The 12,061-nt window shown below is 49.2% G+C and overlaps 1 protein-coding gene across 1 annotated transcript; it reads right to left on the bottom strand.

Moving 5' to 3' along the window:
- Positions 1 to 759: 759 nt before the first annotated feature.
- On the bottom strand, positions 760 to 2,238 carry LOC105206631. The gene has a single exon (XM_011176111.3). The coding sequence runs from the start codon at positions 2,236 to 2,238 to the stop codon at positions 760 to 762; it is 1,479 nt and encodes a 492-aa protein (XP_011174413.3).
- Between the last annotated feature and the right edge of the window lie 9,823 nt (positions 2,239 to 12,061).

The following is a 12,061-nucleotide window of genomic DNA, read 5'->3' as shown; positions in this document are numbered from 1 at the left end:
TCTACATAATCTGTAATAGGATGAATATTTATTTAGCAAACTGAAATCGTTTAATTTTGTTGTTAAACAGATGTTCTTTTTTAGTTCCGGTATTTCGATTGTTTGTGTGACTTCGTTTGGCCACTTGATCTCATTCTTGACTAACCACGAAGGCCCGGAAGACCACATTTTATTTTGTATAAACGCGCGCGGCCATTGACCTCTCGAAATCGCGTCCGCGGGGTTGTCTTCGGACCGAACGTGCCGCCATACGTGAGAACCGACGAGTTCCTGTATTTCTGCGACTCGATTTGCCACATACGTTTTGAGTAAGTAAGGCTGTGTTCTTATCCAATGCAACACAATCGTTGAATCGCACCAGCAAATCATTTTGGCAGGGACAATGTTCAATGCTTTACTTACTTCACGATATAATCGCGCTAACAACAATGCGCCGCATAATTCGAGCCGCGGTATCGTAACGGTTTTCACCGGCGCGACCCGAGACTTGGCGCACAATAATCTCGTAACTATATTTTTGTTTTTTCCGCGCGTCCGTACATACAAACACGCCCCGTAACCGACGTTACTCGCGTCGCAAAATCCGTGTATTTGCATTTCCTCATAGTCTTCTCCAAATAATTTGCGTTCGAAAGATACTTTATTGATTAAGTTTAGTTGTTTAGCAAATTCTGCCCAATCGGTATAGATGTTCTGTGGAACGGATTCGTCCCAATGTAATTTACATCGCCATACATCTTGCATAATTTTCTTTGCATATCATATCACGGGGCCTAATAAACCTAATGGATCGTATATTTTCGCGATTTCCGAAAGTATTTTTCGTTTAGTTATTTTTTCTGTAACTTTAATTGAATTTATTGAATAATGTAATTTATCGCCATCTGTACTCCATGCTATTCCCAATGTTTTAAAAAATCGACCTTCATCGAACGTAAACCTTGCGTGTAATGCACTGGTCGCCAAATCATCGATAATACGCTTATCATTCGAAGCCCATTGCCGAATAGAAAACCCGCCTCGAGCAAGCAACGCGATCACTTCGTCTCTAATTATTCGCGCTTCCTCGATGCTGTCGGCTCCGGATAACAAATCATCCACGTATAAATGAGATTTAATCACTCGCGCGGCGATAGGGAATGCGTGCGCTTCATCGTCAGCGAGTTTTTGAAGGACACGAATAGCAAGAAATGGCGAAGACGATACACCAAATGCGAGTTTATTAATTTGATACGTTTCCACGTTATCGTTTTTACGCCAAAGAATTCGTTGATAACGCCGATCATTTTCGTGTAATAATACTTGCAAATACATCTTTTCGATGTCGGCGGTAATGACGTATCTGTATGTACGGAATCGAATTAGGTGCGAAAATAATTTATCTTGAATTGTTGGTCCGACTATTAATACGTCATTTAATGACACGCCGTTCTTTGATTTCGCCGACGCGTCAAACACTACTCGCAATTTAGTAGTGCTGCTAGTTTCTTTAATTACGGCATGGTGAGGCATATAGTATCCGTCATTGCTAAACTCTTTTGTTAACGAGATATGCCCTAACTTCACGTGTTCTTCAATTACTCGCGTATACTCCTCTCGGAATGCCGAGTTCGCGTTGAATTTGCGTTCTAATGCTGTTAAACGATTAAGTGCCAATGTTCGCGATTCACCAATACATTGATTTGTCCTGCGAAATGGTAAACTAACTGTGTACCGTCCTGTATTATCGCGAGAAACAGTCTTTACAAAATGTGCTTCGCATTCGATTTCCTCTTCGGAATTTAATTTATCCTCCGCGATTTCTTCGATTGTCCAAAATTTTGTTAATTGGGCTTCTAAATTTGTTAAGTAACATGCAAATTTCGAAGGAGCTTGCCAAGACGCTCCCCCGGCGACCACCCATCCGAGACGCGTCTTTTGCAAATATAAATCGTCCCCTTCGGGTGATAAATTAATTCGACCAACGGAAAGCATAGACAAAGTTGCGCCCGAACCGATCAACAAATCGACTGTACGTGGTACATGAAAATCAGGATCTGCTAATTTGATATTGGGAGGAATCTTTATCAAATCTCGCGGAAAGACCTCCGAGGGAATTAAGTCCACGATAGCTGGTATCGTTAAGCATGTCAATTTTTTGGAAAAACTGTTTCGCATTGATTGTATAGTCACATGCACAAGGCCCTTTGATTCCGTATTCAGGCTATCTATTGCACCGATGAATAAAGAATGTGCCATCACCGGGATGCCCAAGTATTTAACGAAAGACTCAGATATAAAATTTGCAGTAGCACACGTGTCTAAAAGGGCTCGACATTTAATTAAATTGTTTTCGCGGCCGCAGATATAAACCACAGCACTCGTTAATAATTGCGGTACAATTGCACGAGAAATCGTGGCCAAACTCGTAACTTTATTGTTCGTCGTATCGGTTAGTCAATCGGTCTTGTCATCAGACGTCTCGGTACTAGATGCGATTGTTTTGACTGGCTTTGATAATTTGTCAAGGTGAAGAAGCGAGTTGTGTCGTTTTTGACAGATTGTACAGTTAGAAAATTTGCACGGACTGTCGCGATGAGATCGAAGGCAATTGTAACACAACTTCGCATTCTTCACTGTTTCTATGCGCTTCGGCACAGGCAATTGTTTGAACGCATCGCACATGTATAGCGGGTGTCGTTTAATTTTACATGCCACGCAGTTACGCATCGAGTTGACTACGAACGCTCGATTCGACGGGTGTATTCGCTTTCTTTTTATCGGGGGCTCGGCCGTGCTTTTATCTGATTCGCATAATTTCGTTCTTTCGCGCCTTGATGCACAAACCGCGGTTTTATATATAAATTCGTACAATTGATCCAAAGTCGGGAGTTCGTCTCGGTCTAGCGTCGTCTCCCACTTATTCAATGTACCTTTCGGCAATTTACTCTCAAGCAAGTATACGATCATTTCGGATCCGACCGATACGCCTAACGCGGACAACGAAGCGAGATGTTGTTGCGTTTCATCCGCCAATTTAGATAAGCCGATTGTAGTTTCTTTATCTAATACTGGTAAATTTACAATGAGTGATAAATGCCGTTGAACTAAAATTCGTTTAACTTCGTACGACCGCTCCAATAACTCCCATGCCTTCGCGTAACTTATTCCGTCTATTTCGAGTATTTTTACTTTATTAGCAGCTTCTCCCGTTAATGCTGATCTCAAATAATGTAATTTGTCGATGTCTGTCAAATCTGTTTGACCGCCGATCATGCTACGAAACGCATTTTTAAATGACAGCCAACTTTCAAATTTACCATCGAAAGTGGGCAGAGGCGCCTGAGGCAATTTGATTCGCCGTTTTTTCGTAATAGCTATGGAATCCGCGCTGTCACTTTGAGATTCATGATTCAATGTACCGGCATCCGAAGTATTCGCAACGTTCACGATGTTTCCGATTCTAGCCGCGAGATCATAATACCGATTTTGAATATTTAAATACTCGTCTCGATGAATATCACTCGGATCCAACATCGCGAGCTCGTCATTATACTCTTCAAACGCGTGAAACAAGTCCGTTAAACGGGCGATTCGGAGCTTTAATGCAGCACTGTCAAATGCACCTTTGTCGAGGATACTCGATAGATTTGTAATCTGAGACTTCAGTGAAGTTCGTTTTTGCAAGAGGAATTTAATTCTATCAGGCATCGTTGCGGTCGAAATAAATTGAAATCGAATGACTCACTTTACGTGTAAATACTCAATGCTCTCTGCACCCGGGCCGAACTCCTCCGCTAGTGTGAGCCAGCCAGCCAACGCCGAACTCGTCGTACTCGTATGTCAAAGATTGACTTCTCTGAGGACACTGCAACTCGTCGTATGGATCCACCAATCACTTGGATATCTCGTTTACACTTGGTATCGCAACTCAGAGTCCGCGATACCTCAAAGGAGGCACCAAAAATGTTCAGTGAGAAATACTTAAACTTCACACACTGTATTTCTTTAAATGTTTTATTTATAATTGCACAGTTCAATCAAATTAATTCACATGTGTATTCACCTCGTAATGCGAAGCGATAACGATTGGATGAGCACGCGTGTGTCCAGAAGGACGTATTCACCGCGACAACGCCGAGAGGCAGTAACCCTGAGCCCGTGAGGACACCGCCGTGGAGCCACTGCCTTGAGTCGCGGAATTGTGAATACAAAATTTATGAGCGTGTCTCTTTCTTGATCGCGGAAAATCACTCGCGTGCACGTCTTTATAATAACGCGTTTTTTCAGTCTTGGCAACGTTAAGGGGCAGCCGCCCTGAGTTTACGAGGACGACGCTATGGAGCGATGCGACGCGATTATGCGACTATTCCGCGTTTTAATCAGTGATTGATTTTAACTCGTCTATTCGGTTCTGCGATCGAGGACGTAATGAATCCGAGACGCGGATTCGGGACAAAAAACTGATATTGGATTGCAATTATTTTTAATGAAAAGACGTGCGCTTGGCGACAAGGAATCTCGAGACGCACGTCTGCCTGGTAACAGGCAATCCCGAGGTGCAAATTCCTTGAATTGACCGAGACTCATCTTTTGTTTTAATCGCGTCGCGTTACCCGTCCATCGTCCACTCTCGTAAACACATGTATACACTCGCACACGTGTGTGCGAGTGCGTGCCTTACTTATTATATTTATGTTCGCATGTGTATATGTAGGTGTCGTGCACGACGCGCCTGTGTAATGTACGTTTGTACTTAACAATACATGCTTCGTATTGACGTCATATGGATTGTCGAAAACGTTCAAAAATTCTCGGAGTATTTCGTATTTTTTCACTCAGCAATAATACAATTTCAAAGTACTTCTACACTAGCAACAGAAGTATCATACATGAGAGTCTTAAGATGCCCCCATAAGTAAAAATTCAAAGGGTTTAAATCGGGAAAACGTGCAAGCCAAGCAATGGGTCCTCTTTTACTAATTCATATATTGATTTAATTATTATTCAGGAACTCTCGAACAATGCAGTAGAAATGTGCCTGAGCTCCATCATGCATAAACCAAATTTGATTGCGTATCTGTAGTGGAATGTCTTCTAATAACTTTGGGAATTGCGTTTCCAAAAATTGCGTTGTTATTATTAAGGGTAGGTAAAAAAAAATCGGTACAAAAAGAAAATTTTGGAAGGAAATCATTTCCAATAATTTCTGTAAAGTCAATAAAAAAATGTTTATAACTTGGAAAGGAAGCATTTTCAAATCCATGTTTATATAACTTTTTTTCATTCTTACAATGAGTGGAATATGCTCTTAAAGTTTGGCCAACTATTTCTAAAACACCCTGTATATATATATATATATATATACACACATATATATGTATATGTATATATATATATATATGTATATATATATGTGTATATATATAAATATACATTTATATATATATATATATTTATTTATTTATTTATTTATTTATTTATTTATTTATTTATTTATTATCACGTCGTTTCCGCGCGACTGGGCAAGAACGGCGGGATCAAAGATAGGCGTAGACGCCAATACAAAAATTACCATCTCGTTCAAATGTTGCCCCGCGTAGTTCCGACGGTTGCGCTCGAAATCGCGACTATCACCCCGCAAGAAGTATCTAAGTTGGGCGCCAGACGTGCTCCTCGGCACGTCAATCCACCAATTAGCCAATCGCAGAACAAACGTACGCGAAAAGAGATCGCACGCCAACAACCGTCGAAACACGCGAGAACCGGCTGACTCTACCTAGCCGTAGAGGGGTAGGATAAGGCAAAGGGAAGAGCCTCTTACGTTAACATCGCGAGGACGGCGGACATTCAGACGCGAAATGCTACATTTACTCAGCTTATGACTACGCGCATTTATTACAGTCGGACGATCACAACACCGACACCGCGGCTCGTCCGCCCCCGAAACGTCGCCTCACCGGATGTCAGAGGAACACCAACCACGCAGGACGTTTCCACCACACGGCGTACGCGGGAAGTCGTGATTTCTCTCTCTCTAGCTTACGCCACACTGGCGACAGCGGGAACGAGGAATACGCGCGCAGTGCGGGGCTCCGTACGGTATCCCGCATTTCCTTCGGCGACGGGAAATCTACACGATCTCCAGGAGGTCGCCGGACAACCAGCGATTCGCGAAATCTCTCCTTCAGCTCGTTATGAGATCCGCGGAAAACCCCTCACACTTGTTGTCGATTCGCTTCCTTCTACGGTGGTGCAACAGCCAACCCACCCGGCAGCTGGGACACTCCTTCACGGTGAAGTTCGGGCGACCACATCGATAGCAAAATAGGCGACGGGTTCGGTCGCAGTCGGAGGCAAAATGGTCGAGCTGTCCGCAATTCCAACATCGCTCCCGCGTGGTATCCCACCACTGGTCTCGCGGAGTGATCATGCGGGGCAGCTCTTCGGCCCGTGGTTCTGGTTTCCCCCCACCGATCCCTCCGCGCCTGATGACCGGCCTCGGGGCTCGCCCTGCGTCTGGGTCTCTTCCTCCTCTTCGTCGGCCACCAGCTCCACCCACCCCCGTGGGCTCAAGCGGCCAGCGTTCGGCTGGCTTGGAGCGGGTTCGGCCGGTCAAACCCCGCTGACCACGGCTCGGTTTGCGTCGCCCAATCTCCAGTCCCTGGCAACAGAGGATCATCTCTTTCCCGTCTCCAGTTCCGGCCAAAAGGAGGGGTATCTATTCTGCAACTCGCAAAAGAGGGGCCGCCATCGCCGCTGGAAATTCTCCATCTCTTCGGGTACGCCTTCTCGTCTGCTCACTCCCGTCTCCTCCGGTCTCTTCCGGTCTCCTCCGCGACGCCCTACACATCCAACGGCTCGTGGTAAGTTTTCAGGTCCTTAACATGAACCTTCCCCACGGTACCCCCCGTCAGTTCGTACACTACGGGCGACAACACTCGCCTCACTACAAACGGACCATGGAACTTCTTCGCTGGAACTTCTTCGCGAGTTTCGCGGAGAAATGCTGTGCGCCCGAAGACAACACGTGATAGCGTTTGAGCACCTGCTCGCCAACCTCGAACCGTTTATCGCGGTGGTGTCGGTCATAATACTTGGCCTGCCTCTCCTGAGCTGCCTCTAAATTCTCGACGACTCACCTGCGCAACGCACCCATTTTACTCATTCGTTCGCGCCATTCCTCCGGATCCGCGGCCTCGACCTCGACTTCCCTCGCGTCCGCGTCGCGTTTCATACCGACTGGCAAGGGTTCCCTCCCGAAGTTTAAGAACGCCGGGGTCGCCTGCAACGAGGTGTGGTGGGCCGAATTGTAAGCGAACCGGAACTCGTTGAGTCGGCGATCCCATTCCCGATGATCTTGTTCGATGAAAGACGTAATCATCGTCTTCAGTACCCGATTGACTCTTTCCACTGGGTTCGCCTGAAGGTGGTACGGCGGCACGGTGATATGGTATATTCCGTATGACTCCGTTAACTTGCGTAAGGCCTGATTAATGAATTCCGTTCCATTGTCCGTCAGGAGAACTTGTGGCACGCCCCAGCGAAAAACGACTAACTCCTCGATAGCTTCTTGGATGTTCTTTCCCGTCGCCTTTCGCAGCGGTCGACACTCGATCCATTTTGTAAACAGGTCCTGGAGGACCAGAAGGTACACGTGGCCGTTTCTACTCGCTGGGAGCGGTCCCATAATATCGGAGGTGACAATGGTCCACGGCGCGTCCGGTACGCGTTGACCCATTAAACCGGCCGGCACATCCTGCTCTACTTTAATACGCTGGCGCACATCGCAACGCCTCACATACCTCGCGATATCTTGAAACATACGCGGCCAGTGGTACCGGAGCGCGATTCGGCGGTACGTCTTTTCCGTGCCTAAGTGTCCTGCCTGTAGGGTATCGTGGTTTTCGCGCATTACAGCGCGCCGCGATTCCTGCGGCACCACGAGCTTCCACTGGTTCCTATCCTCGACAATTTCGGTCGTCGCGTTCGGTTTGCGGTGGTAGAGCTCGCTCTCCACGATTTGCCACCGGAGGTACCGTCGGGGGTCCCGTGTTACGTCCGCGACGCGCGTGTTATACCAATTGTCCGCCGTTACTACCGCGGCATAGAATTCTTCTTCTTCTGTTTCGTACATTTGCGAGAGCGCGTCGGGCACGTGGTGCAGCTCCTCCTTCCGGTGTTCGATCTCATAGTCGTATTTGAGGAGTTCTAACGCCCAACGCGCCAAACGGCCGGTCGAATTGCGCAGATTATGCAACCATCGGAGGCTGCTATGATCCGTTATGACCGTGAATTCATACCCCTCGAGGTATGGGCGGAACTTCTTTATCGCCCATACGATCGCGAGATATTCCGCTCGGTCGTCGAGTATTTCTTTTCCGCGTCGGTCAACGCTCGGCTTGCGAATGCGATCACGTGTTCGGCGTCGCCGATCCTCTGGGCTAACACTGCGCCAAGGCCAACCGAGCTCGCGTCTGTTTGAAGAATAAACGGCACTTCAAAATCTGGGTACAACAACGTCGGTGGGGTCGTGAGGCAGAATTTCACCGACTCAAAAACCTGTCCCCTTACGCCCAGGAGCGCCCTTTCTTCAACAGACTCATCAGGGATTCCAAACGCGACGCGCACTGCGGTATGAAGCGCCTATACCACGACGCCATGCCAATAAAACGTCTTAACTGTCGTATGTTCCGTGGCGCCGGATAGTCCAGAATTGCGGCCGTTTTCTCTGGGTCGACCGTAAGACCCTCCCTTTGCACCAGAAATCTGAGGTATTTAACTTGCGGGCGACAAAATTTACTTTTTTCGACGTTGATGGTAAGACCTGCTTCCCGAATACGATTGAAAACTCTCTCTAGCCACACGAAGTGGTCTTCGAACGTCCGCGTCACGACAATGATATTCGTCTAAGTACGCGAACGCGTGTGGTTCCATATCGGGTCCGATTAAACGATCCAATAACCGCTGAAACGTCGCGGGTGCCCCTGTCAAGCCGTAAGGCATCCGCTTAAACTGGAACAAACCCTTGCCCGGCACCGTAAAAGCGGTGTACTCCTTATTCGACTCGTCTAGCGGAATTTGGTGGTAGGCTTGCTCCAAATCGATGGATGAGATGCACCCTGCCGATTGCAACTTATCTAAGATCGAGTTCATGTATGGGAGCGGATATGCATCCTTTTTTGATACCGCATTTAGTTTTCGGAAGTCGAGGCAGAATCTATATTTTCCGTTTGTCTTCTTAATCATTACGATCGGCATTGACCACTCGCTCTTCGATGGCTCTATCACGTCCGCCTCCAACATCCGATCTACCTCCGCGTATATTGCCTCCTGAATTTTTGGCGACACCGGGTAGTACCTTTGCTTTATCGGCGCATGCCCCGCGACATCGATACGGTGTTTGGTTAGTGTGGTGACCCCCGTTTTTACGGAGCCACTCAGTATTTCTGACGCTAAAAAGAGGTTCAATTTCTCGCGTTCCGCCTCCGATAGCTCGCAAAGTCCGGATTGCGGCGGTGTCTCTTTCCCCGCCGTCGCTCCCCCTTCTTTTGACGGGCTTTTCACGACCGCAGTGGCGTGGGGTTTTTCTGGCCGTGGCGAAAGCCTGCGCTTCGACTCGCCGGCTTCCCCGGTCGCGGCTTCTTCCGCCGGTTGTTTCCTTGCGAGCGCCGCAGTTAACAAGCCCGTGGTCTCCCTCTCCAACGGGTATTGCCGCGATACATCGTCCGCAAAACCCCACGAATTGTGTGCGAAATTTACGGTTATTCCGAAGACTAGTAGGAAATCCATTCCTAATATGCACGATAACGCCAAGGTCAGCAGCGCGTAAGCCCGCAAAGTACGTTCGCGTCGCTCTATCTCTATTGGGATCTCCACCTCTCCCTTCACTTGCGTCGTCTGACTGGTGGCCGTCGTCACGCGGCGGTCGCGGGCCAGCCGAAATCGCAAACCCACTTTCCTGACCAAATTGATGGCCGCGGGACCAAGGAACGTGCGGCTTGATCCCGAGTCTAACAACGCACGGATTTCTTTTCCCAAAACTCTCACGCGAACAAAGGAGAGGCTTGAGTCCACCACGCCGAACGAATTGCACACGAAGTCGGCCTGCGGCAACACTATTACGCTGTCGGGGGGTGGGGAGGTAGGAGTCGCGTTGCCCCCCGCTCTCGACTCCTTCACGCGTTTCCCGAACAGCCCGTGCAAGTGCGCAAGGTGACGTCGGACTTTTCACAGCGATAACAATGCACTTTTAGAGCGGCCTGACAATCCCGCGCAAAATGTCCGGTTTGGTCGCAGTTCCAACACTTCTCCGCGACCGCGCGCGGTGCTTTTGCAGTCGCGCCAGTGGTGGACGTGCTGGGCATGGCCATCGGGGTCACGTTGGCGCTCGCTTTCTCGCGCGGCTTGGTCCTCTTCCCCTTCTTTACGGACGCGCTCGCACCTACCTTCTTGGAAGCCGAAATGTCTAACGTGGCCAAAGTCTCGTTCAATTTCGCGCTACGATTGCTCTCCTTGATCGGGCGGTACGCCAAATCCGGGAATAATGATCGGTCGGGCGGCGGAGGCGCACGATAGCTAAGCGCGGCGCGACAGCAGCTCCCGGGCGCGCCGCCAATAATTCCAGTGACTCGAGATCGATGATGGCCTCACGCGACACCATTGTCTGCAATTTCGGGAGCATATTGCGGTACGCGTAGCCGATCTTTTCCTCCTCGCTCCACGGCGGCGACAAACGCTCGAAAAGCGCGTTCATGCACGTGAGATAGTCAACCACCGATTCCCGCTCCCCCTGCGTGCGGCGCATGATTTCATCCCGCAGTGCGAACTAAAAGTCGGGGTCGCCGAATCGTACGCGCCACGCGTTCTTGAACACGGCCCACGTGGTCAACCGCGCGCACCTCCCGCAAAACCAATGGAGTGCGATGCCGGACAAAAAGAACGGCAAACAGCGAAGCACGTCCTCATCCGCGACGTAGATCAACTCGCGGCCCTCCTCGATTCGCATCAGAAATGTCTCGACATCTTCGTCGCGCGCGCCCGAGAATTTTAAGTTCTAGCGGCGCATGACATTGTAGGCCGCGGCCGCCGATCCGTCCCCCGGACCAGGCGGCCAGCTGCCGCCATCCCTGCGCGGCGTACGGCTGCCATTACTCCGCGACGCGCCCTCGCCATTGCGTGCGCGAATCTCCCTTTTGGCTTCGAACGGGCTATCCGGCCTCCCCACGTCCCCCTCAGGGATATTAAGATTTCCCGCCTCCGGCATTGTGCGAATTCCGCCCCTGTCCACCGACGCAAAGCTCAAGCGGACGGTCCGCGCGTGCCGCAACAACTGGAGGGTGAGCGCAGAGTCGGATTCCTCGGTTGAGAGCCCCTATTGCTCTAATTCGGCGATCACCTGCCGGCGATCCGATAGCGCGGCCCACTGGTCGTCGGTGTCCCCGGGCAGACTCATAAAATCGGACGGTCCTTCGCGCACGGAATGCCGGCGAACCCCCGCGCGCACGGAATGCCGGCGAACGCGAAGAGACCTCAAAAGAACTCGCCGGTTGGCACGCGGAAGCTATGACGAACTTACGCGCGCTCGTTCAATTCCAACTCCGAAAATCGCAAAGATTATGCCCACCAGAAATGTGTTGACAACGCTTGGCCTTCGCCGGACGCGCACTTCCCCCCAAATTCCGTAGCGTGTTTATACGGCGACCACGTATTATGCTCGGCAACACCGTTTGACTTTGCGGCACAAATTCAACAATTTCCCGGCTCGCAAAGCTCGCGAACTCGCACTCCTCGATAACGACACTCCGCGAATAATTAACACTTGCGATAGCTTTTCTGGCTGGAAGGCGAAATTATCAAGGGAACTCGGTCCGACACGTCACACCAGAAAATAAGAAATGGAACATCAAATAAAAATCAGACGTGCAGCAATAACGTTAAATCTACGCTACAAAAAAAAGAAAAAGAAAATTATGCTAACGCTAGACACCAGACATAAAGTGCTACATGCTCAACTTACATGCACGGTAACATCTCGCCAACCCGATAACCGTCCTGGCAAACTGACTCTAAAACCCGCGCA

The sequence above is a fragment of the Solenopsis invicta genome, chromosome 12 (assembly GCF_016802725.1).
Source record: "Solenopsis invicta isolate M01_SB chromosome 12, UNIL_Sinv_3.0, whole genome shotgun sequence".
Lineage (NCBI taxonomy): Eukaryota > Metazoa > Arthropoda > Insecta > Hymenoptera > Formicidae > Solenopsis > Solenopsis invicta.
This window is presented reverse-complemented; position numbering and strand designations above follow the sequence as displayed.

Excerpts from the sequence above, each read along its gene's own strand:
- LOC105206631 (XM_011176111.3), bottom strand. The coding sequence starts at position 2,238 with ATGGCACATTCTTTATTCATCGGTGCAATAGATAGCCTGAATACGGAA.